The 24,039-nt window shown below is 36.3% G+C and overlaps 2 protein-coding genes across 2 annotated transcripts; both read right to left on the reverse strand.

Annotated features, from left to right (window-relative positions):
• Positions 1–1,048: 1,048 nt before the first annotated feature.
• Positions 1,049–4,259, reverse strand: LOC110902855. Its single transcript, XM_022149214.2, has 7 exons — positions 3,858–4,259; positions 3,657–3,780; positions 2,999–3,223; positions 2,783–2,914; positions 2,553–2,702; positions 2,243–2,446; positions 1,049–1,148 (listed from the first exon to the last, which is right to left on the reverse strand). Exons 1-6 carry the CDS (start codon positions 3,995–3,997, stop codon positions 2,366–2,368), a joined length of 852 nt encoding a protein of 283 aa, XP_022004906.1. The 5' UTR covers positions 3,998–4,259; the 3' UTR covers positions 1,049–1,148; positions 2,243–2,365.
• Positions 4,029–7,739, reverse strand: LOC110901103. Its single transcript, XM_022147953.1, has 5 exons — positions 6,025–7,739; positions 5,512–5,929; positions 4,726–5,429; positions 4,148–4,507; positions 4,029–4,068 (listed from the first exon to the last, which is right to left on the reverse strand). The coding sequence occupies exons 1-5, from the start codon at positions 7,737–7,739 to the stop codon at positions 4,029–4,031; spliced, it is 3,237 nt and encodes a 1,078-aa protein (XP_022003645.1).
• Between the last annotated feature and the right edge of the window lie 16,300 nt (positions 7,740–24,039).

Consider the following 24,039-nt stretch of genomic DNA (forward strand, 5'->3'; position numbering starts at 1 on the left):
ACTTCTTTGGCTGCGATGAATGAACAAGATAAGAAAGCTTACGATCTAGAGAAGAAAGCATTTGCCATTCTTATGGTCAATGTTTTTATGGTAATAGTCAATGTTTTTAATTGTGGCTAAAAGTTATCAATAGTACTAGTGATGACAATTTAATAAACATATGATTATTAGTAGTGGATTATCACACTTAATTACAAACATGTGGCCAAATTTTACTAAGTGTCATTGTATATTTTTGATTCTTTTATTCATGTCACTACTAAAAAATTGTCTCGTTTACGACCAAGATTTTTGTCAGAGAACTGTCGGAAAACGGCGTTTCCGACCAGTTTCCGACAGAAATACGTTTGTAGGAAAAAGCCTTGTAGGAAAAGATTTCCGACAAGTATCCGACTAAATTGGCGACAAATTTCCGACAAAAAAAAGAGGTTACTATTTTCGACAAAGTACCGACCACAATTTTCCTACAGCTTTCCGAGCACCGTTTCCTACTATTTTCCGACCACCGTGTACCTACTGTTTTCCGACAACCATGTTCCTACGGTTTTCCGACAACCATGTTCCTACGGTTTTCCGACAATGTCCCAACAACAATTTTCTGACAACTTTCCGACTACTGTTTTCCTACTATTTTCCGACTACCATGTACCTACTATTTTCCGACCAGATTTTCTAACTTCTCTTCCTACCAATTTCCGACTAAAAACTTTTTAATAAAAAAAATATAAAAAAAGTAAAAAATCCAGATTTTTTTCTAATAAAAATGCAGAAAAAAATCCAATAAGAATCCTAAATACGATACCATTAGGAACTAAAGTTCGTCCACAAAATACAACATGGTTTTCCAACTACAAGTTCAACCACAATATGACACGGTTGTCAAATTACAAATTCAACCACAAAATATGACACCGTTGTCAAATTACAAGTTCTACTGCAAAAGACAACAAACAGAAACTAAACTATGGTGGAGGATTGCTAGGATTACCAAATTGTTTCATAAACTCGGCCATTTGTCGTTGCATATCTTCTCTCATTATTTGTTGTTGCATCTCTTCGACTCGGTTTTGTAACATGTCAACGTGGGATTGTTGCGCCTCTTCGAATCGTTTATTTAACCTTTCCACCTGGGATTGCAAGTTTCGCACCTATATAATTTTTAACAACAAACATAATATTAGAAAAAAAACATATATATATAGAAGTTTATAATCAAAATGGATAAGAGACCATAATCTTTGTTCGGTACAAAAAAAGAGTTTTATCCAAGTATCATCTTTTACACATCTTTTACACTATACTTACAGTTCAACTATTGTACATATATTTTGTACGGTGATCGGCCACACAAGACAAATATTATAAAAGATAATTTATCAATGTGAGAACATCTTTATTCGTCAGATAAATGATGTAAATCAATAGAATGTTTCAGATCACTTTAATATTTTTCATAATAAATTAAATATTATATATTATATATTATATATTATATATTATATAATATATACAATATGCATCCACCATGCATATATATGTAGTGAGTCCCTGTAAACCCTTTGGGTCTTCTTTCACACTAAAATGGAGTCAAGAAAAGAATCCAGTCAACCTTCCACAAAAGATGATAATTTTTTATATTTCAAGAAATATATATAGATAAATAAACCACACACACATATGTGTGTAATTTGATATCATTCATATTGTGACTTGTGTTGTTTACAAGTATATTGTTTTACATTTCTGTGTGACTTTTGCAAATGCCATTGAAGAAATTTTGTGTTGTTTTTTTTTTCACAGAAGAAAATAAATTTGCTTGTGATAAAATCTTACGAATTAAGAAACTTTTAAATGAAAATATTACCATTTGAAAAATGTTTGTAGTTCTGTTTGTTATTTTTATTTATTTTATTTTTGTTTATTTAACTCTAGTTACAGTAAGAAACGACTTTTGTTGGCCCAAACGGGTTCGGGTCAACAAAAGTAAAAAAACGACTTTTTTTGGAACGAATTTGGGTTCCATCTAACGTTTGTATGCTTTGCGCCTTAGTTCATAAAGCCCCGGCCGCGCAACGGCTTACTATATGAAAACATGTAGTTATTATAACCGTACACCATCATGTCCCGCAACGCGCGACGTTGAATACCCCTAGTTAAATTTAGAAACCCACCCCTATGCATACACATTAATAATAATAATAAATAATGATAAAAAATAAATAATAAATAATATTAATAATACCTCCTCTTGCGAGCACTGGTAGTCAGCATAAGAGGCAGACCAGGATGATGAAGACATTGTGCCGGTAATGACAAAACTACGATCCGAAGACCCGATCCCGAATCCGCTCCCTCCCTGCGCACGCTACCACAAGTCGGCATCTCCCACCGGATGCTGAGTGACGTCTTCCCCGTACTTTTCGATCATGTATCTTGCATATGTCTCCTACCATTTATATAAACAACACGGTTGTTATTATACTAAAAGGCTAATACAATATATATATATATATATATATATATATATATTAAAAATGATGCAAACAACTTACATATGCTTTTTTCGATCGCGCGGTACAAAATTCTGCCCCCGCCAAACTTTCATCATACATCCCTGCCCAAAATTTTTTCTTGGATTCTTTGGTGAGGTGGGTTGCAAGGAAGAGTTCTTTAAAAGTGGGTGGCCGACCCAATGTCCGTTCCTAAAAAAAACATATGTATGATTAATGTAATATGTGTTAAAGAAACAAGTACTAAACTTTATGAACATAATTATCTTTACCAAGATGATGCGATGCTCATCATAGCCCCTAGACCCGCCTGTATGTCGGGATATCACATCGTCGGAATCGGCTTTCTTGCGGTTGCTTTTACCTCTCTCAGACTTCTTTTGCCACTCATCTGTGTTCCAATGCTATAAAAGAATAACAATACATGTATAAATAATATAAAATGCAATAAAATATAACAATGATCACTAATGTATTAACTTGCTTACCATACATAACTCATGCCATATGTCCTCGTGCACGAAGCGCGGCGGATACTCACACATCACGCCAAAATCATATTCATTTTCCGGGATGGTATGCCCAGCAATCCTTGCCTTCTTTGCTGATTCGTCTCGGCAATCCGACATTATGTCTGGGAAACGGCGCTTTAACACATTTTCAAATCCTTCTCTAATGAATTCATCAGTTGCTTGATCCCAACTATATCGAGTCTTTAAAAGATTGAAAGTTAAAAGTGCAAACGTATAACAAATAAGACTTAAAATATAGTGATTATTACATATATCTCCCTATTTAAAACACTAATTACATATTTACCCAACCCCAAAATTAAATTGCAAATTTCCCTTTAAACAAAAAAAAAACCATCAGACCCTTCATTTAAACAAAAAAAAACCATCAGACCTTTTATTTTAGTTTAAAATAGGGATTAAAATATAAGGATTATTACATATATCCTCCTATTTCGGAAATCGAGGGTTTTGATTGGAGATTCTAGTTTAAACAATATCAGTGTCATTTGCAAATTCGATAAAGTTCTCATGTAAATAAAACTTTAGGTTGGGTATATATATAATTTATAAAGTTAACAGGGGATATATGTAATTGCCCTTAAAATATATTAATAACTAACTAATGTATTACCGTAAAGCGATCAAACATACGGTCCACATGTTCCGTAGGGACTTCTCTGTATGTTGACCAAGCTCCATCAAAACATTCATTAAATAACATTCTGATCGCCCTATGAACTTTACCATTTCCAAACCTACAATATTGAAATAATAGAATAAGTATATGTATAACACAAATAAACAACATTGGTTAAAATGTTAAAAAACATACCCCATCCCAACCCGAAAGATAACTTCCTTCTGAGAGCGACCATGAGGAGCGGCTGCAGCATTAGAGGCAAGTTGAGTACCATTTGCGTCCTCCTCTTCATGATAATCACCATCATCGGACTCGGCATGATCTCTAACCATGTTAAACCCATGTTGGGATCCCCCAGAACCCTCATGTTGAAACTCCTCCCTGTGCTGATGTCGAAATACCCCTGCATATCAGCCATAGGATCAGCGTCACCAGCACGGCTACTACTCCCAGCGTATCCGCGGCCTAATGTCCTACTATACCCAGGACTCAACTCTATAGTGTGGACGCGTCCATTACCACGACCAGAGTTTGATGCTCGCTCAGGTCCAATACCGGAGTCCGATGCCCGCCCACGTCCAGCACCGGAGTCCGTTGCCCGCCCACGTCCAGCACCGGAGTCCAATCCCCGTCCACGTCCAACACCAGAGTCCGATGCCCGTCCACGTCCAATACCGGAGTCCGATGCACTCCCACGTCCACCACCCGAGTGTGATGCCCGCCCACGTCCATGTCTGGAGTCAGATGTGCGCCCACGCCCACGCCCACGACCAGATGATACATCTCCCGGGGGAGGGACACGTCCACGACCAGTCATAATATATGATAGCACAGCTAAGACCCTACATTTAAGAAAACAAAAATGGTCAGATGAATAATATAAGAATAACAAACCAAATGATAGCAAGTATTTAGAAAGGACATACCATATGATTAACCAGCAAGTATTTAGAAAGGACATACCATATGATTAACCACAAATAATCTAAAGTGTATAATAACATATAGTGTTCCTAATGATCAAGCCAATCTTCATCCGAAGAATGGTCAGAAAAAAAACATTTCTTCATCATCAGATGTATTTTCTGTATCTTCAAATTCTTCCTCTTCAAATCCTTCATCCTCTTCATTAATCGTTTCTGTTGCCGTATTGGTATTTGTTACAAGACACAAACGTTCACTCCGTGTTACTATATCTGGTAATTCAAACCGTTCATCAATCTGAAGGACCCCATGCTCTTCCATGTTTCCATCGTTTGTGACTTGATTTACAGTTTCAGAGACTTCATATATGTGTCGGGCTTTTGTCTTGACAACCGCCCATAAATCTTTTATATCACTTTTCACGGAGGGGTATGATGTATAAAACACCTGTTCCGCTTGTGATGCCAGAACAAACGGGTCATTAATGAGAAGCCTGGACTTGGATTTCACATCAACAAGTTTATTTTTATTAACTACTACACCACGTTCGACATCAAACCAAGAGCAATAGAACAACACAAAAGTTGAACGCCCGTTTCCATAATATTGAAGCTCTAGGATCTCGTCCAATAAGCCGTAGTAGTCACACTCTTGGGAGTTATAAGCCTCCCCTCTTACGCATACACCACTGTTATTGGTCACACGTCCCTTAGCATATTCTCGGGTATGAAACGTATAACCATTTACAAAATACCCATTGTGAGACAGGGCATAATGCGATGGTTTCCTTGCTAAAACTTCCAAATGTTTAGCGTATCCACCAAATGAGCCCGTCATTACCTATATTGAAGAAGGCATACGACAATGTGTTGGTTAATGATGCATTCATATTTATCATAATGGCTTAAATAGTTTCACTTACACAAGTACTAAACCAGTCAGCAAAGTATTTATCTCTCAGATCTGAAGCCCGCTCATTTGGATATAGTCGTGGCGCCACTCTATCAAACTCAATGACATAAGGGGTAACTTCTTCACAGTTTAGTAGAACATATGTGTGCGCTTTGTGATGTTCAATCGGTGTTAGGATTCTTTGCTTGCCACCCTTTTCGTATAATCTTCTAGATGGAAAAACAAAAACACTTAGTTGAGTGTCTACACTCGAAGAGAAACAATGTTCTGGTGCGAAATTTTGCGGCTCTCGGTTATGGCTTGTCTCAGTCGTCGAGGCAAAGTATAGAGAACAGTAGGTAGCTAGTTCATTCACTAAGTGCTCCCTAACAATTGAACCCTCAACCCTTGCTTTGTTTCTAATTCTTCGTTTGATCAAGCCTAGTTTCCTACATTTAGAAATTATAAAGAATGTGTTAGGAATACCGAATAGATTCTAGAAAAAAAAACGTTTGACCTATATGTTAACAAATAGTGTGATTACCTCTCGTATTGATACATCCATCTATATTGCACCGGACCACCAAGAAAAGCTTCATCAGCTAGATGAATGACTAGGTGTTCCATAGAATCAAAGAAACTAGGAGGGAATATTCTCTCCAGCTTGCAGACAGTTTGAACAATAGTGCACTTCATTTTATACAAGTCATCCAGATGCAATGTTTTCGAGCATAAGACCCGAAAAAACATGCACAACTCTGTGACTGCCTCGTATATATCATTTGAAACAAACCCTCTGATAGCAAGTGGAAGCAACCGTTGCAGAAACACGTGACAATCATGGCTTTTGAAACTATAAAAAACGTTATCCTTTATGTTAACACGGTTCCCAATATTTGACGCATACCCATCCGGAAACTTAAGCTCTTTCATCCATGCACAAACTCGTTTAACGTCGCATTTCTGAAGAGTGTAATCTCCCCTATTTTTGGTCATCTTCCCGTTATTACCATGGATGATGTTTAAAAGAGGTCGGTCACAAAGAAGCTCAATATCTTTCCTTGCCTTTATATTGTCTTTTGATTTGTTGGTGCCCATAATTGTGTGAAATAGATTATCGAATATATTCTTCTCAATATGCATTACGTCGAGGTTGTGTCGGATCAACAATTTACGCCAATATGGAAGTTCCCAAAAAATGCTTCTCTTTACCCAATTATGTGTCTCCCCGAAACCATCGGGTTTTTCATTTTCTTTACGATAAGGGCTACCTTCGTAAACGGTCGGGATATGTCGGACAATCTGCCATATTTCCTCTCCGGTTGGCTCCGGAATAGATTTTACGTCCCTCACAATTACATCTTTCAGAAAGTTAACCCTATCTTTCCTGAAATTGTGTCTTTCTGGAAGATGTTGTCTATGACAGTCAAACCAACACGGTTTGCCTCCAAATTGAAGTTGGAATGAACCTGCTTTATCCGAGCAATAAGGACAAGCTAACTTTCCATGTGTGCTCCATCCAGATAACATTGCATAAGCAGGGAAGTCACTAATTGTCCATAGTAGTACGACTTTCATTTGGAAATTATTCATTCGATAAGCGTCATAAGTTTCAATGCCCTCTATAAACAACAATTTCAGCTCTTCTACCAAAGGTTGTAGAAAAACATCGAGATTGTGTGTAGGATTCTTCGGACCAGGAATGAGCACAGGCATTTGTATGTACTCCTTTTTTAAGGCCAACCAAGGAGGTAGGTTGTAGACTGTAATAAACACGGGCCAACATGAATACGTGGCCCCGTTTGAATTGTTTAAACTGAACCCGTCGGTACACAACCCTATGCGAACATTGCGTGTCTCATGTGCAAAATCAGGATAAAGCGAGTCAAAATGGTTCCAAGCCCGACCTTCACTAGGATGACTCATCTTTTCCGGTTGTGTGTGATGAAGTGCGTGCCAAGTCATATGCTCAGCAGTCTTCTTTGAATAGAACAATCTTTGAAGTCTTGGTCCAATAGGCATGTAAGTCATCACCAACTCAGGCACTTTGTTCCCTCTTCTCTTGTATCTATTCTCATTACATACTATACAATGATCCAGATCAGAAAATTGTCCATTGAATAGCATGCAATGGTTTTTACAAACATGAATTTGTTGTGATGGCAACTCTAGTGGCTTTAACATTTTCTTCGTCTCATAAAAGTTTCGAGGTAGCTTTTCACCATCGGGTAGACAATCTTTGATTATCGGAAGTAGCATATCATAAGACAAGTCAGAAACATTGCACTCTGAATATTCCACTGTCGAGTTTTCCTTCGCGCGGGTGATGTCGGTTCGTCTTAGATGGGAGACGAGGTTTTACTGAATATTCCACTGTCGAGTTTTCCTTCGCGCGGGTGGAGGTCGGGTTTCCGCGCATCTGGGAGAGTCAAGGGGCTGGCGACGGTCGAATAGCGGCCACAGAGCTCGGTGTCATGGTGGTTAGCATGACACATCGTTCCTTGCTATTCAAAAAAAAATTATATTACTATAATCAAATTAATATTAAACTAAATTACTAGATATGACAATTACTCATTGATCCTTGGCTACGGTAAGTTTTTATGAATTAATGTTTTTTCTTTTAACTTTTCTTTTTTATATTGGTACAACATTAATTTCGTCCGAACATTGGTACCGGTATCAATACTCTATGAACCGTTACTATTGTATAGGTGTGTGTATATGTATATGTATGTGTATATGTATGTGTATGCACCGATACAACCACATACTTATACACACATACACATACACATACATATAGACACAAGAAATACGTTTATATATACGGATTAACACCTACGCATAATTAAATATGAAAAGAATAAATGTTTTAGTCGGAAACTGGTCGGAAATTTCCGACAACTTTCCGACCAAATGTCATGTTTCGTCGGTAACTGGTCGGAAATTACCGACCATTTTCCTACACCCACATCCGTTTTTTCGGTTTTTCAACCTTCTAACATGGTTTTCTCATTACTTATTTTGTACACCTTATTTATACATGAAAAGTTCTTACTTTACCAAATCATACGTATAATTATAACCAGTCATACATGCGTGTACGCTATGGGGACCCATTACTTAAACTAGGATTTACTATTGTATAGGTGTGTGTGTATATGTATATGTATATGTATATGTATATGTATGTGTATGCACCGATACAACTACATACTTATACACACATACACATACATATAGACACAAGAAATACGTTTATATATACGGATTAACACCTACGCATAATTAAATATGAAAAGAATAAATGTTTTAGTCGGAAACTGGTCGGAAATTTCCGACAACTTTCCGACCAAATGTCATGTTTCGTCGGTAAGTGGTCGGAAATTTCCGACCATTTTCCGACACCCACATCCGTTTTTTCGGTTTTTCAACCTTCTAACATGGTTTTCTCATTACTTATTTTGTACACCTTATTTATACATGAAAAGTTCTTACTTTACCAAATCATACGTATAATTATAACCAGTCATACATGCGTGTACGCTATGGGGACCCATTACTTAAACTAGGCTTTACTATTGTATAGGTGTGTGTGTATATGTATATGTATATGTATGTGTATGCACCGATACAACTACATACTTATACACACATACACATACATATAGACACAAGAAATACGTTTATATATACGGATTAACACCTACGCATAATTAAATATGAAAAGAATAAATGTTTTAGTCGGAAACTGGTCGGAAATTTCCGACAACTTTCCGACCAAATGTCATGTTTCGTCGATAAGTGGTCGGAAATTTCCGACCATTTTCCGACACCCACATCCGTTTTTTCGGTTTTTCAACATTCTAACATGGTTTTCTCATTACTTATTTTGTACACCTTATTTATACATGAAAAGTTCTTACTTTACCAAATCATACGTATAATTATAACCAGTCATACATGTGTGTACGCTATCGGGACCCATTATTTAAACTAGGCTTTTATTGTATAGGTGTGTGTATATATGTATATGTATGTTTATGCACCGATACAACTACATACTTATACACACATACACATACACACATACACATACATATAGACACAAGAAATACGTTTATATATACGGATTAACACCTACGCATAATTAAATATGAAAAGAATAAATGTTTTAGTCGGAAACTGGTCGGAAATTTCCGACAACTTTCCGACCAAATGTCATGTTTCGTCGGTAAGTGGTCGGAAATTTCCGACCATTTTCCGACACCTACATCCGTTTTTTCGGTTTTTCAACATTCTAACATGGTTTTCTCATTACTTATTTTGTACACCTTATTTATACATGAAAAGTTCTTACTTTACCAAATCATACGTATAATTATAACCAGTCATACATGCGTGTACGCTATCGGGACCCATTACTTAAACTAGGCTTTACTATTGTATAGGTGTGTGTGTATATGTATATGTATGTGTATGCACCGATACAACTACATACTTATACACACATACATATAGACACAAGAAATACGTTTATATATACGGATTAACACCTACGCATAATTAAATATGAAAAGAATAAATGTTTTAGTCGGAAACTGGTCGGAAATTTCCGACAACTTTCCGACCTAATGTCATGTTTTGTCGGTAAGTGGTCGGAAATTTCCGACCATTTTCCGACAACCATATCCATTTTTTCGGTTTTTCAACCTTCTAACATGGTTTTTTAATTACGTATTTTGTACACCTTAGTTATATGTGTGTGTGTATACTCCGTGTCATATACATACACATACATATATATAGACACAAACAAATACATTCACATGTATACATATAGCTCAAGATAATTGAATAAGAAAATAAAGGTTTTTGTCGGAAAATTATCGGAAATTTCCGACAACTTTCCAACCAGTTTTTTTCTTTTTTTTTTATAGTTTTTTTTGTCGGAATTTAGTCGGAACTTTCCTTCAAATTTCCGACGACTATTTTCTTTGTCGGTAAGCGTTTGGAAATTGGTTGCTAATATTTGACTTTTATTCTAGTCGGAAGTTTGTCGGTAATCGGTCGAAATTTCCGACTGAATTTCTTTTGGTCGGTAATTTTGGTAGGAAATCATCAATTTTCTAGTAGTGTGTGACGAAAAACTAACAGACATTTTTAGCCATATTAAAAAGGTGTCGCCAAATATGACCAACTGCAATAGTATTTGTTTGATTTTATATGTGGCTAAATGTGTGAAATGGTGTCTTCGCCATCATCGATCAACTATATACAATCATACATTCCAACTTTCCCTTGCCAAAAATCGATCGATGATCATGGGGCGTAGAATCTGATTAGCCGGTAAAGTAGCTCCAAACTATGGTAAGTAAAATCTGATTATTGATTATGGTCTGTTGCGATATTCAACCTAAATATTAATTGTTATTTTTAAATTTTAAGGCAAAATGAGCAAATGTATTTTACATTCAAATTCCATCATAAGGGAAGCTATAAATCAAGACCAATTAACCAAGAATACGTTGGAGGTCGTGTCGATTATGTGGATTACGTCATCACTGACATCTTATGTAGTTTGCAGATAGATCGAATACTCGATGAACTTGGGTATTCATGACAGTTAAGAGTATACGATAGAGTCCCGGAGTTGTCCGTAAAGTATGACAGTCCATATCAAACTGCTAGTGAAGAGGATGTCACTGTATTGGCATTTTATGTGAATCAGTTTGATGAAATAGATGTCTTCCTAGAGAGGGTGGAGTTTTCAAGATACTATACTCAGGAATGTTTGTTCGGTGAGTGGAGGCCTCATTCCTCAAGTGTGGAATTTGCTTGTGCGAGGTGGTGATACTTTGGCAACCTGACAAATATTTTTTAATTACGTGCACATAGACTTAATTATTTGTTAGTTGAGTCCATAAAGTCTAATAATGTCCGACTAATTTCATGGGTTTGCATTTGATAATTGTTGTATCGTCTTATCCCGTATCGATAAAGGTTTAATTTATGGGCGTTGGTGAATATCCGGTAAACGTTTTTAAGTCGAAATTGTTCCAATATGTATGTTTGGAACATTAAATTGATATTTCATGTTTGGCGTGAAAAGTAGAAAAAAACACATATTACGGATATCAAGTATCAAAGTTGTATGCATATAAATATCTATATTATTATTATATACATATTTATGCCCAAATATCTGAATATCACACTTATAACTTTCACACCTTTTTTTTACAAGTCTTATTCGTTTGTCGGGTCGGGTTCTAAAGTTCGATTCACATTCTATTATTACAAATTAATTACATGTATACAAATTTAAAAAAATCAAACACGTGAATATACCTTTCAACACCCCGTTAGTAACCGAGATACAAACAAAACTGACACGCAAACGCCTCGAATTACACGCTGACCATGTCTGAGCCGTTGACCGTTGTAATTCCTGAACACCATTAGACTAGACTAGAGGGTATGGGGAGGGTCATCCCCATAAGGATGGGCCGCCACGTAGGACGCCACCTCACCATCCTCCATGGGATGGCCCTCCTAGCATTTTAAAGGGGGTGGAGGATGGGCCTACCCCACATAATTATGTTATAATTTTTTAACTTTTTTTATTAACTTGATAAAAACTTCTTAAAAATTAAATAAAATTAAAATATAAAACAACATAATTAAATCCATTTCATAACATAAAAAAATTACATTTCCTAAAAATTAAAATTACTAATCCTAGAAACGAACAACATAAAAGCGAAAAAAAATAACGATACGACTAAAAAATACGAAACAACCTACGACGTCATTCGGAAAACCTCGCGTTCATCATCCGGAACCGAGTCGAGACCAACCTCATAATCCTAAAATCCTCCGGAACCGGCCTCCATTTGTTTTCTTTCTTTAAAACGTTCGATGCTCGGAGGTGTTGGAAAGGCGTTGAATTTTTAGAGTCCCTCTTAGCCAAAGCAAGGTTGAGAATGTCCTTGTCGTTACTCCCATTAGGAGGATTAGTGTAAATTTGGTTATAAAACCCGCTAAAGGTGTTGATGGCCTTGCTCATTTTACGCCACTTGCCTGAGACGGAATCGATATCACGCATCGGGCCTTGCTCCATAATCCCGTTAAATTTTTTCCGTTATCGCCTTCCAAAAACCGATACCCGTTTGGTTGTTCCCTAAATTTAAAAAAAATGCCTTAGTAAAAATAAAAAACAACAACAACAACAACCATACCCAGTAAATCCCACAAATAGCAAAGCTACTTATAGGGTCTGGGGAGGGTGGGATGTAGACAGACCTTGCCTCTATCCATAAGGATAGAGAGGCTGCTTCCAAAGAGACCCTCGGCTCGAAAACGAACAACAAACCAACACACCAAGTCAAAGAATATAGAAATAAGAAGTCCCCCATACCAAGAAATTGATCCGAGTGACACAATATAATGTAAATCATATAATAGCATGCATACAACATCATTTGGGCATACACAGAAGAAGGCAATCATCGGAAAAGTCCCTCAAAGAGTAAGAAAAACCTACCTCCTTAAAATACACCTAAGACTTTACTGAAATATCTTCTAGAAGTCCTTAACCCTAATTCTACGCCTCCACGAAGTCCTATCTTGGACCATGTCCTCAGAAAGATGCAACTCTACTAAATCATGCCTAATATGCTCATCCCATGTCAGTTTGGGTCTGCCTCTTCCTCTCCTCCCCTCGACAGTAAGAGTTTCCACTACTCTAACTAGTGTCGTCGTTTCCCTCCGCTTCACATGCCTAAACCATCTCAATCTCCCCTCTTTAATCTTCTCCGATATACTAGCCACTCCTAATCTTTCCCTAAAAACCTCATTTCTTATCCGATCTAACCTCGTGTGTTCACACATCCACCTCAGCATCCTCATCTCTCCTACCTCCATCTTGCGCGCTTGTGTCAAATAAAAAATAAATCTTTTTAAATTTAAATTAAAAAAATAAATTTGGTTCATACCGACAATCGGGCAAGTTGAGGACTTAACCCACGCAATTGCTAGCACCTCCTCCTCTAGTTTTATCCAAGGTGTCGCCTTTGGTTTCGACTACGGTTTCAACCGCCTTCCCCTTGTTTTTTTGCGCTTTAGATTTTGAGTTGGCGATTCGGGGACGACTTCTTCATCATCGTCAAGTGGAACCGGGGGTTGCGATTGGGATGTTGGCGGTTGCGATTGGAATTGCGCGAGAGATTCAAACGAGTTGCGTTGCATCATTTGTTGGAGTGCTTGGTAATGTTGCATTTGTTGAACTTGAGACATTTATTTGAACGTGTTGGGTGATTGTTGGAAACCCGACAACGTAAATTGCGCAGACACCCATGAATGATCGATAGTCGGAGTGTAAGCGGAAGTCGAAAAAAAGTTAGCTTGATTCGGGTTCGGGTTGGGGTTGTTCGGGTTGGGATTGTTTGGGTTGAATGGATTCACAATTTTATAAAAAATAAGGAGTTTTTTTTTATAAAAAGGGATGAGAGAAGGGAGAAGTTGGAGATTTTGGATATAAAAAATGGATTGAGGTGGGGTATTTATTTAAATTGAAAAAACCTTTTTTTAATAAAGTAGCTGTTTGTAACGCTATAATTTTGAAAATGGGCCCGTTGAGCACGTCGTTGGGGAGACGCTGAAGCGGGGACGAGCCTAAGGGGGCGGTGTGGGGGTGCGGCGCCGGGCCTCGCAGGCCAAGGCCGGCCCCATACCCTCCGGTCTTAAATCACCATGATAGCCACTATCTTCAGCCTTGGTACTAATCGGAACGACCACCGAACACGTCCTAAAGATCAGGTCAATATTTACATGAACAAGGTTTAAACTAAAAAAAAAAACACTCAGTCAACGAGTCACAACGAGTCACTTACTGGAGCCCGAACTCGACAGCTGTCGTGATGTCGTTGTAGAGCCGCCACAAATAACCTCTGCCGCCTCATAGAACCATCACCACCGTAGCCCCTTTTACCTGCTACCCCCGGGGACATCCACCACAACCATCACCTACACCATCCGCCAGCGGACGACCAAGCCGCAGCGCGCCACCGTGGGTTCAAGCGGAACCCTAGATGCGTCGCTGCCCTTTATTGTCATCACAACCACCCGATGCCACCTTGCCCGCCACTAATCGTTGCTGAGTTGGAAGGACGAAATGGAAAGAAGAAGGGTGGGCCACCGGAGTGCACCACCGTGCGCTGCCGCCTACGACTGTTGTGGGTGGCTTGAAACCCATTGGTTTCATCTTCATCTTCATCTCTCGATCTCTCTAATAACCACACACACAAATGTGTGTGATATGTGGTGAAAAAATGGAGCAAAGATGTGTTTGTGTGTTTGGAGGAAATAAGGGTGGGGCTAGGGTCTGTAGAAAATGAACGGAGAATGGAGAATGAGATAGTTTTATACTTGGGTTTCGTGCAGGTGGGTTAGGTGTGTACCGTGTATATACACGACCATGTGTAACGTCATGTGTCTCTCACGTTAAAATAAATCCGATCGAATAAATCATCAAATAAATATACAATTTAAATTATATTTACGAATGTAAATAAAAACGAATATGTATAGCTTATGTATACATATATAGAGAGAGTAAGGTTAACGTACATTACGGCTTAACGTACATCACGTACGACAGGTAATTACGCACGTTCATTTTAAAATCACGCACGTTATTCAAGTCCCAATCGAATAATCAAACACAAGAACAAGAACGAATGGAATAACTCTCCAAGAACTTTTATTATAACCAAGAAAATATAACTCAAAAAACTTGATTACAATAACTCATAAACCATAACTCGGTTTATCTTCTCTTTACTCTTTATAATGTCTAACCCTACCTTAGTTTATATAGGCTTAACCTAACTTGGTGACCAAAACATTATCATATAAGCCTAACTTGGTGACCAAGACATTACCAAATATAATTATAATATAATTAGGAAACTTAACCAATTATGACCAACTTGTCAACATTGATCCCTCAAGTTCACCGACTTGTGACTTGAACTCCTTTGTCACCCTTTCACATCAACGGCTTGTGATGAGTCGGGAATTACCGCCAACAATCACCCCCTTAATTTCCGACTTGAAATAGGTAGGCTCTAACATGTCTTCTTTGTCTTGATTCTCATAGAACTCAACTTGATCTCTAGCTGTGTTTTTCGGCTCCTTCCTAGCTCGAACATTCTTGCGACCTTGTACTCGACTAGTCCTTTTTCCAAGACTCGTCCTTTGGTCATAAGAACTCGCACCACCATTGACTCGGCTGCGATCTTGAGCAAACACTAGCTTTCTTAGATCATAACACGTTCCCTTAGAATTTAGACTTATCTTGACTTGCAACATGGGTAGCGACTTCTTGAAGAAACTCGATCGGACCTGGATCTTCTTACCAATCCTATTGTCTGTCTTGATCCTCCCGATCGGTTCTTCCTTGCCAACTCTAACCTCTGTTTACTCCTCGGTCAAACCCAAACTCGTTCAACCAAAAAAAATATTCGTTGATTAAACCAACTCATTTAACGCAAAGAAAGACATTGAACCTTGTTCAATTCTGTATAAAAAAATCAACCTCCTTGTCGATTTAAAACAAATGCAAACCAATTGGCCCAGACAACCTTTCAGAATCGAACCGTCCACTAACAAATCTAATCGTCAATCCCTCACGTGAATCCGAATAAAAATAAATCTTGAATCGAACCTACTTGTTGAAATCAAATAAAAATCAAACCAAACTCTTTTTTTTTTTTTTTTTTTGTCGTGACCACGTAAAGGAAATCTTCTTATCCAATTTTGAGCAAAGTCACAAAAGTCAAATTAAAAGAAACAAGATTATGTTTCTTCTTTTATATGTGAACCCCAAGAAAAAAAAACAACAAACTGGGTTTCTTGATTTTTGTTATTTTTTCCTTCAATCGATGACAACAAAAAACAATCGAATATTGTTCTTCTTTTACTTTTGCCTTCGGTTGGTTCACTATTGAATTCTGGTACTTAACCACGAACTAACGAACTGGTCTTCGCTAATTACTCTCGTAAAAACACCAAATCCACTGTTGACCACCTCGATCAGAAACCCACTTGTTTCTGAGTTGCCGCCGCATGAACAACCTACTCGCCGCCCGCCGTCTTAACGGTACCACACCGCTGCTCCGACGAATCAGTACCGCCGATCTCGACCTTCCTAATCGCCGACCCGTTAAACTCCTTAGCCGCTGATTAAGAACCAGAGTACCTGTTTGATATCGACGATTAAACTTGGCTCTGATACCAATTCAAGTCCCAATCGAATAATCAAACACAAGAACAGGAACGAATGGAATAACTCTCCAAGAACTTTTATTATAACCAAGAAAATATAACTCAAAAAACTTGATTACAATAACTCATAAACCATAACTCGGTTTATCTTCTCTTTACTCTTTATAATGTCTAACCCTACCTTAGTTTATATAGGCTTAACCTAACTTGGTGACCAAAACATTATCATATAACCCTAACTTGGTGACCAAGACATTACCAAATATAATTATAATATAATTAGGAAACTTAACCAATTATGACCAACTTGTCAACATTGATCCCTCAAGTTCACCGACTTGTGACTTGAACTCCTTTGTCACCCTTTCACATCAACGGCTTGTGATGAGTCAGGAATTACCGCCAACAGTTATAACTCAAAAATCCAAAATCACGCATGTTATAGAACAAATCACGCACGTTGTCATACATGAAGTACGTTAAGTAATTACGATATATATTATCTATATCTTAAAATGAATGTCGGTGGACATCACATCAGTCCATCGACTTTCCTTAGTTTAATAGAGACAGTAGAAAGGCTAAATTGAAATTGAAAAGTGTTCCAGTGGTTTGCATGCTTTTTGGTGAATCTTCCTACCCGTGTTCAATCCTAGCACTCTCCGTTTCATTTCTTTTGTACTATCTTGGGTAAAGCCCAATTCTGTATCCACTAAGCCATTAATATAAGTGTAATGCAATAAATAGTGATACAATCTGTAGTAGTGACTGGTCTATGACAATTTGGGGTGGAGATACAATAGAAAGTTTATTTGGCTAAAAAGGCTAGGAAGTGATCTTGACCATCCATTTAGTTAATCAAGGGCTAAGATTAAATGATGGAAATTGAAGGGAAGAAAAGAGGCGCGTGAGTTTGTTTAGATGCATTCTAGTCAATCCAAAGCAATAGTTTCTCTCTCCTCTAATCCCCCCTCCCATTTTTTAAACGTTAATAACTCTTTCATATGACATTATTTTTTTTATAAAAATTGCACCAAAAAAACGAGTGTTTTTTTTATTTTTAAAACGAGTATACTATTGCTATATTTTCAAAAAAAAAATTAAAAACCCAGTTGCGTAAAACGCAATAGAAAAAACCCCAGTTACGTAAAACGCAATGAAAAAAAACCTAAAAATGACATTTTTCTAAAACGCAATGCACAAAAAACACAAAGAAATGTCTTATTTGTAAAACGCAATGGCCAGAAAACACAAAGAAATGTCTTATTTCTAAAATGCAATAGCCTAAAAACTCAAAAGAAAATGTACTTTCTAAAACACAATGGACTAAAAACACATAAAAATGTGTTTTACCTAAAATGCAATGCACCAAAAACACAAAGAAATGTCTTATTTCTAAAACGCAATGGCCAGAAAACACTTAAAATGTCTGTTTTCTAAAACACACTGGACTGAAAACACATAAAAAGTGTTTTACCTAAAACGCAATGCACCAAAAACACAAAGAAATGTCTTATTTGTAAAACGCAATGGCTAGAAAACACTTAAAAATGACTCACTCTAAAACGTAATTGCCTAAAAAAACAAAAGAAAGTGTTCTCTGTAAAACGCAATAGACTGAAAACACCTAAAAAAGTGTTTTACCTAAAATGCAATGCACCAAAAACACTTCAAGAATGTGTTTTTCTAAAACGCAATGGCCAAAAAACACATAAAAATGGTTTTGTTCTAAAACGCAATTGCCTTAAAACACCAAAGAAAGTGTTCTCTGTAAAACGCATTGAACCATGACAATAGTTTTGCCTGTGCTGTGAATTGTCTGTGCTGTGAACTATCTGAACCAATGCAGTTTACGAATGCAGTTTCCAGAGGCAAATTACAGAAAATTAATTTTTGTGATGCATTTTTATTACAGCTCAACCCCAGCCAGGGGCTCTGCCCCTTGGACCCCCGCGAAGATCGTAAAACGCAATGACTAAATCAAAAACCCAAATCGTAAAAATGAAATTAAAGAATTTCTTACATGGATCGAAGTGATTTCTTCAACAATTGACGAATTTTGAATGATTGAAACACTTATCAGCGCTCGAATCGAACGGATCGAGTGATTATCTTCAAAATCACCGGAAAAAAACGAGATTTTCTATGAAATTAAACTGGGTTTTCTTCAAAAAAAAAAAAAAAAAAAGCTGAAGAACACGTTGATCGGTGTTTGAATCATTGATTGATGATGAAAATCGCACTATAATGTAGTGATTATTGAGATTGAAAGTGAAGAAATGGTTGAAGATGGTGGGTTTTGAAAATGGTGGGTTTGAAAGTTACTGGGTTTTGAAATGAAGAAGAAAGGGTTGGATTGACTAAAATACCATTTTTCTTTATGTTAAATGTTGCCACATGTCCTAATCCTATTGCTTCCTACACTTCCTAGCCAAAATAAACTTCTTATTTGATCCTTTCCCTGACAATTTATTTAGCTTTTTGTTGTTGGCTAATTGTTTTTACTAAACCGTTAAATTATGGAATCAAAATTAAATTTAACTACATAAATGTAACGATTTTTATTGTTCCACTTGAATTCATTATTTAAGGTGGTTGATTTGGGGTTTAGTTTTCGTTTTAAACTTGAATTACAACTAAATAGTATTAGTATTAGTAATTGAATATCTGGGTTGAACATAAATAGAATAATATTTGAAAATTCAATAAAAATGACAGACTAAACATGTGTTGATATTAGAGTGTATATGTGTTGATATAGAGCGTATTTTGTGGTTTTTCCCCTTTGCTACTTCACTTAAATTTAAGTAAATAACCAACACATGTAACACAATTTTTTTTCATCTGCTACAGTGTGCATCAAAACCGACCAAATTCCTGCCCCTGTAACGGGCGGGTTTTATCTCCAAACTTTTCTGCTTAATAATTTGACATATCACTTTGTTTAAATTACTTTTATGACTTTACACCGCAACGTCTAAGGCATACTCTTTTTTAATCTATGTCTAATGATGTTAATATCACGAACATGACGTGTGTAACAAACTCGAAAACACGTAATGTCCCGTGCGGACAACACATCTTAATGTCATCATCGTTACATGTGTAACGAAGCCGTAAACACGATATTGCCGCCGCAACACGCGGCACGTGTCAAAATTCTAGTATATACTATATTATAATGCATGAGAGAGAGAGGGGTTTTAAGATACCCAAAAAATTAGTACTTTTATTCTCTTAATGCATAATGTACAACACTAAAATGAGGGTAAATTTGATCTTTCAAAAACTAATTACATTTTAAATCCCTCATCTTTAATAAAATATGGATGTTAAATTAGTAATTACACTTTATTACCCTATATTAAAACTAACTACCCCACGTTTATTAAACGACAATAACTTTACGTAGGTTAATTCATTTATTTTTTAAATTAGACCATAACAACGAGTATTTTATTATCTTTAATTTAAGTATGGTATTGTTATAATTGTTTTAAATAAAAAAATGATTTATTACGTAATTAACAGTGTCTTGGGCGAACAATAACTAAATCGTTAACCAAAATCAAACTGAAAACATAGAAATCGAACCGAAATCGATAATTAACTAAAAACCGATTAATGGAAAACTGAATTAACCAAACCCCAATTATCAGTTTTTTGGTACCCGATACAACTCTTTATGCATTTGGTACAACTTCATTAAGCTTTGAACCCCATCCACACTTCAAAGTTCTTAAACAGGCGGCGTACATTTAAAAATTCGAAAGTACATTTCAAATTTCAAAAGCTGCTTTACTTCCTTCTTTCTCTTTCTTTCTCAGGCCATCCGCAGTTATAAAGCCCCTTTGTGGGCGTTATGCGACACGTGTCATGCCACGTCACACAGGGGCTTTATGGGGAGTTATGTCACTAGAGCCCGTAGTCATAAAGCCTCTACCTCATCGTTACTCAATTAATTAATTTTCAATTTTTTTAATTAATTTCTAACTTTTTTAAATTAAAAACCAAGTTTTCTTCTCCAAAACTTTCAGGGACCAAATGTGTTTTAAAAACTTTAAAGGACCAAATGTGTTTTAAAAACCAAGTTTTAAAAACCAATTTAGATATTTGAGAAAATGCAGGGACCAAATGTGTCTAACTCAAAAACTTTCAAAATCAAAAACCGCTTCCTGTCTTTTTCTCCGATTTTCCGGCCAACTTTCCTGTTTTCTTCTCCGATTTTTCCAGCCAATACCGCCTTCAATTATACATACATATGTATGTATGTATATATATGTGTGTGAGTGAGCGGAAAAACTAAAAAAAATAAAATCAAACTTATCGTTCTGGCGCCACCCACCCATTTGACCCCCTAGCGCCACCCGTCGTGGTGTTAGGGGCGCTATAGGGCGCGACCAGAGAAAAAAAGCCAAACATCACGCCCCACTATAGAGGGGCTCAAGGGGAGGGTCCCGTGTTCCAAGGGGAGTGCCCCTGCTGAGCCTAAACAAGTTAAAAAAAGGTTTGGCTCAGAACTGTAAAAAATGACCTGCCTGCTGTCACTTTTAGCACTATTCTATTCTGATAATCCCTCTATTCTCATGATTCAAAATGCAGTTATTTGTGATGTTGATGAGGATGTTATTATCTATGATCGTGAAATGGAGATGACTGTTCCCATTCATGAAAAGATGTTTGACTTTGAGTAAAGTCAACAAGTTCACATGATTCGAGAGCTTCTTTCAATAATCTCAAAGATGAATCAAGAAAATATAATCAAATTAGATATTGAAGCTCAAAAGAAAGGTATATGATGGCAAAATTGGTAACTTTTAGTTTGGTCATAACCCGTAACATGCAAAATTGGTATCTTTAGAAGAACAATGCGAAAAAGTTTTGAAAGGTAAAAAAAAAAAAAAAAAAAAAAAAAAAAAAAAAAAAAAAATATTTATTTATTTTATAAATAGTTAATGTGTATATGAACAATTGCTTAAATTAACATTTAGAACAGAATGGGATGCAAGTGAAAGGGTGTGTATCTGGGATTAACTAGAAAGAAACTTTTCATCCTCACAAAAAGAGGCCATAATTTGGTTTTTACAGGTTGCATGTTTTCATTGGCTCCTTATTTGTTGATATATGTTGATGGATATGCTTGAGTGTGACTTAATTTGTGAGGAAAGCCTTTTTAAAAGTGATTGCAATTTGGATGATTTATTTTGCAAAATAATATAAAAAATAATTAATCAGTAGTTTGTTTCTTCTCTTAATATAGAGGAGGAACATAATAAGTTACATATAAGTAACTAGAGATAGAAAATGGGTGGGTTATCGTGTTGGGTAATGGGTTCGAGTTAAAATGGATAATTTATAGAGTTCTGGGAAATCTTTGGTACTAGAGAGCATTGTTGGGGGAGATTTTCTTTCTAGGGGTCTGGTTAGGTGTTTGTTTGATTTTGCTTGCAACTGTTTTTCCTCTTATTTTACATTTTTTATAATGCTGAATGCATGGATTTTTCAGGGATTGTTACAAGGAGACCTGTGGTGTTGCAGTTGCATAAGACAGGGCAGGCGATGATTATGCAGAATTTGGATACATGTAAACACATTTATTAAGTTGTTATACTATACTAAATAATAATACATATTATATTTTCACGGGTAACTTTACTAGTCAACCAGGCTCGAAAATACAGATTGTCACAGGATGTTTAAATTATTAAGGCTTAGTTTTTACGAAAGATACATTATGATTCACTCACAAAGAAACCAGTTCGATGATAAAAATGGAAATTACCGAACTTTTTAAAAACACCATATTTAAAAGGTTTTAAAAGGAGAATATATATGCAAAAAAGAACAAGAGATTCCTATGTTAGGGTAATATAAAACACCGATATGTCTAATGGTGAGAATTAAATAGGAAGTTTATTTTGACTAGGAAGGATAGAAAGCAATAGGATTATGACATGTGGCAAAATTTAAAATAAAGAGGAATGGTATTTTAGTCAATCGTATCCTTTCTTCTTTCTTCTTCTCCCCAGTAACTTCAAAACCCACCATTTTCAAAACTCGCCATCTTCAACCATTTCTTCACTTTCTATCTCAATAATCACAACATTATAGTGCGATTTTCGTCACCAATCAATGATTTAAACACCCGGTCAACGTGTTCTTCAGCTTTTTTTTTTTTTAAGAAACCCAGTTTAATTTCATACAATATCTCATTTTTTCCTGTGATGTGATTTTGAAGCAAATCACTCGATTCGTTTGATTCGATCGCTGATAAGTGTTTCTAACATTCAAATTTCGTCAATCGTTGAAGAAATCTGAAGAAATCGGCTTCGATCTATGTTAGAAATTTTTTAATTGCATTTTTACGATTTAGGTTTTTGAATTGAGTCATTGCGTTTTACGATCTTGGCGGGGGTCTGGGGCAGCGCCCCTAGGAGCAGGGTCCAAGGGACGGCAGCCCCTGTCGGGGTCCAAGGGGCAGAGCCACAGTTTTAATTTTCCAGAAATTGCCTCATTTCGAAGACAAAAATTCGTAGAAAGTTTTTGATTTCCTACTCCCTGGTTCAGACAATTCACATACAGTTTTATGTGTCCATTGCGTTTTAGGTAAACACATTTTTATGTGTTTTCAGTCCATTGCGTTTTAGAAAATACACTTTCTTTTTTGTTTTAGTCCATTGCGTTTTAGAAAAAAGACATTGTTATGTGTTTTCTGGCCATTGCGTTTTAGATAAACACATTTTTGAAGTGTTTTTAGTCCATTGCGTTTTAGGTAAAACACATTTTTATGCTTTTTCAGTCCATTGCGTTTTAGAAAATACACTTTTTTTTGTGTTTTTAAGCCATTGCGTTTTAGAAATAAGACACTTATAAGTGTTTTCTTGCCATTGCGTTTTAGAAAAAGACATTTTTGAAGTGTTTTTAGTCCATTGCGTTTTAGGTAAACACATTTTTATGTGTTTTCAGTCCATTGCGTTTTAGAAAAGTACACTTTCTTTTGTGTTTTTAGGCCATTGCGTTTTAGAAATAAGACATTTTTAAGTGTTTTCTGGCTATTGCGTTTTACAAATAAGAAATTTCTTTGTGTTTTTTGTGCATTGCGTTTTAAAAAAAGTCATTTTTTAATGTTTTTTGTCTATTGCGTTTTACGCAACTGGGTTTCTTTCCATTGCGTTTTACGCAACTGGGTTTTCAATTTTTTTTTTTTTTGAAAATATAGCAATAGTATACTCGTTTTAAAGATAAAAAAACGCTCTTTTTTATACAA

This window comes from Helianthus annuus, chromosome 13 (genome assembly GCF_002127325.2).
Source record: "Helianthus annuus cultivar XRQ/B chromosome 13, HanXRQr2.0-SUNRISE, whole genome shotgun sequence".
Taxonomy (NCBI): domain Eukaryota; kingdom Viridiplantae; phylum Streptophyta; class Magnoliopsida; order Asterales; family Asteraceae; genus Helianthus; species Helianthus annuus.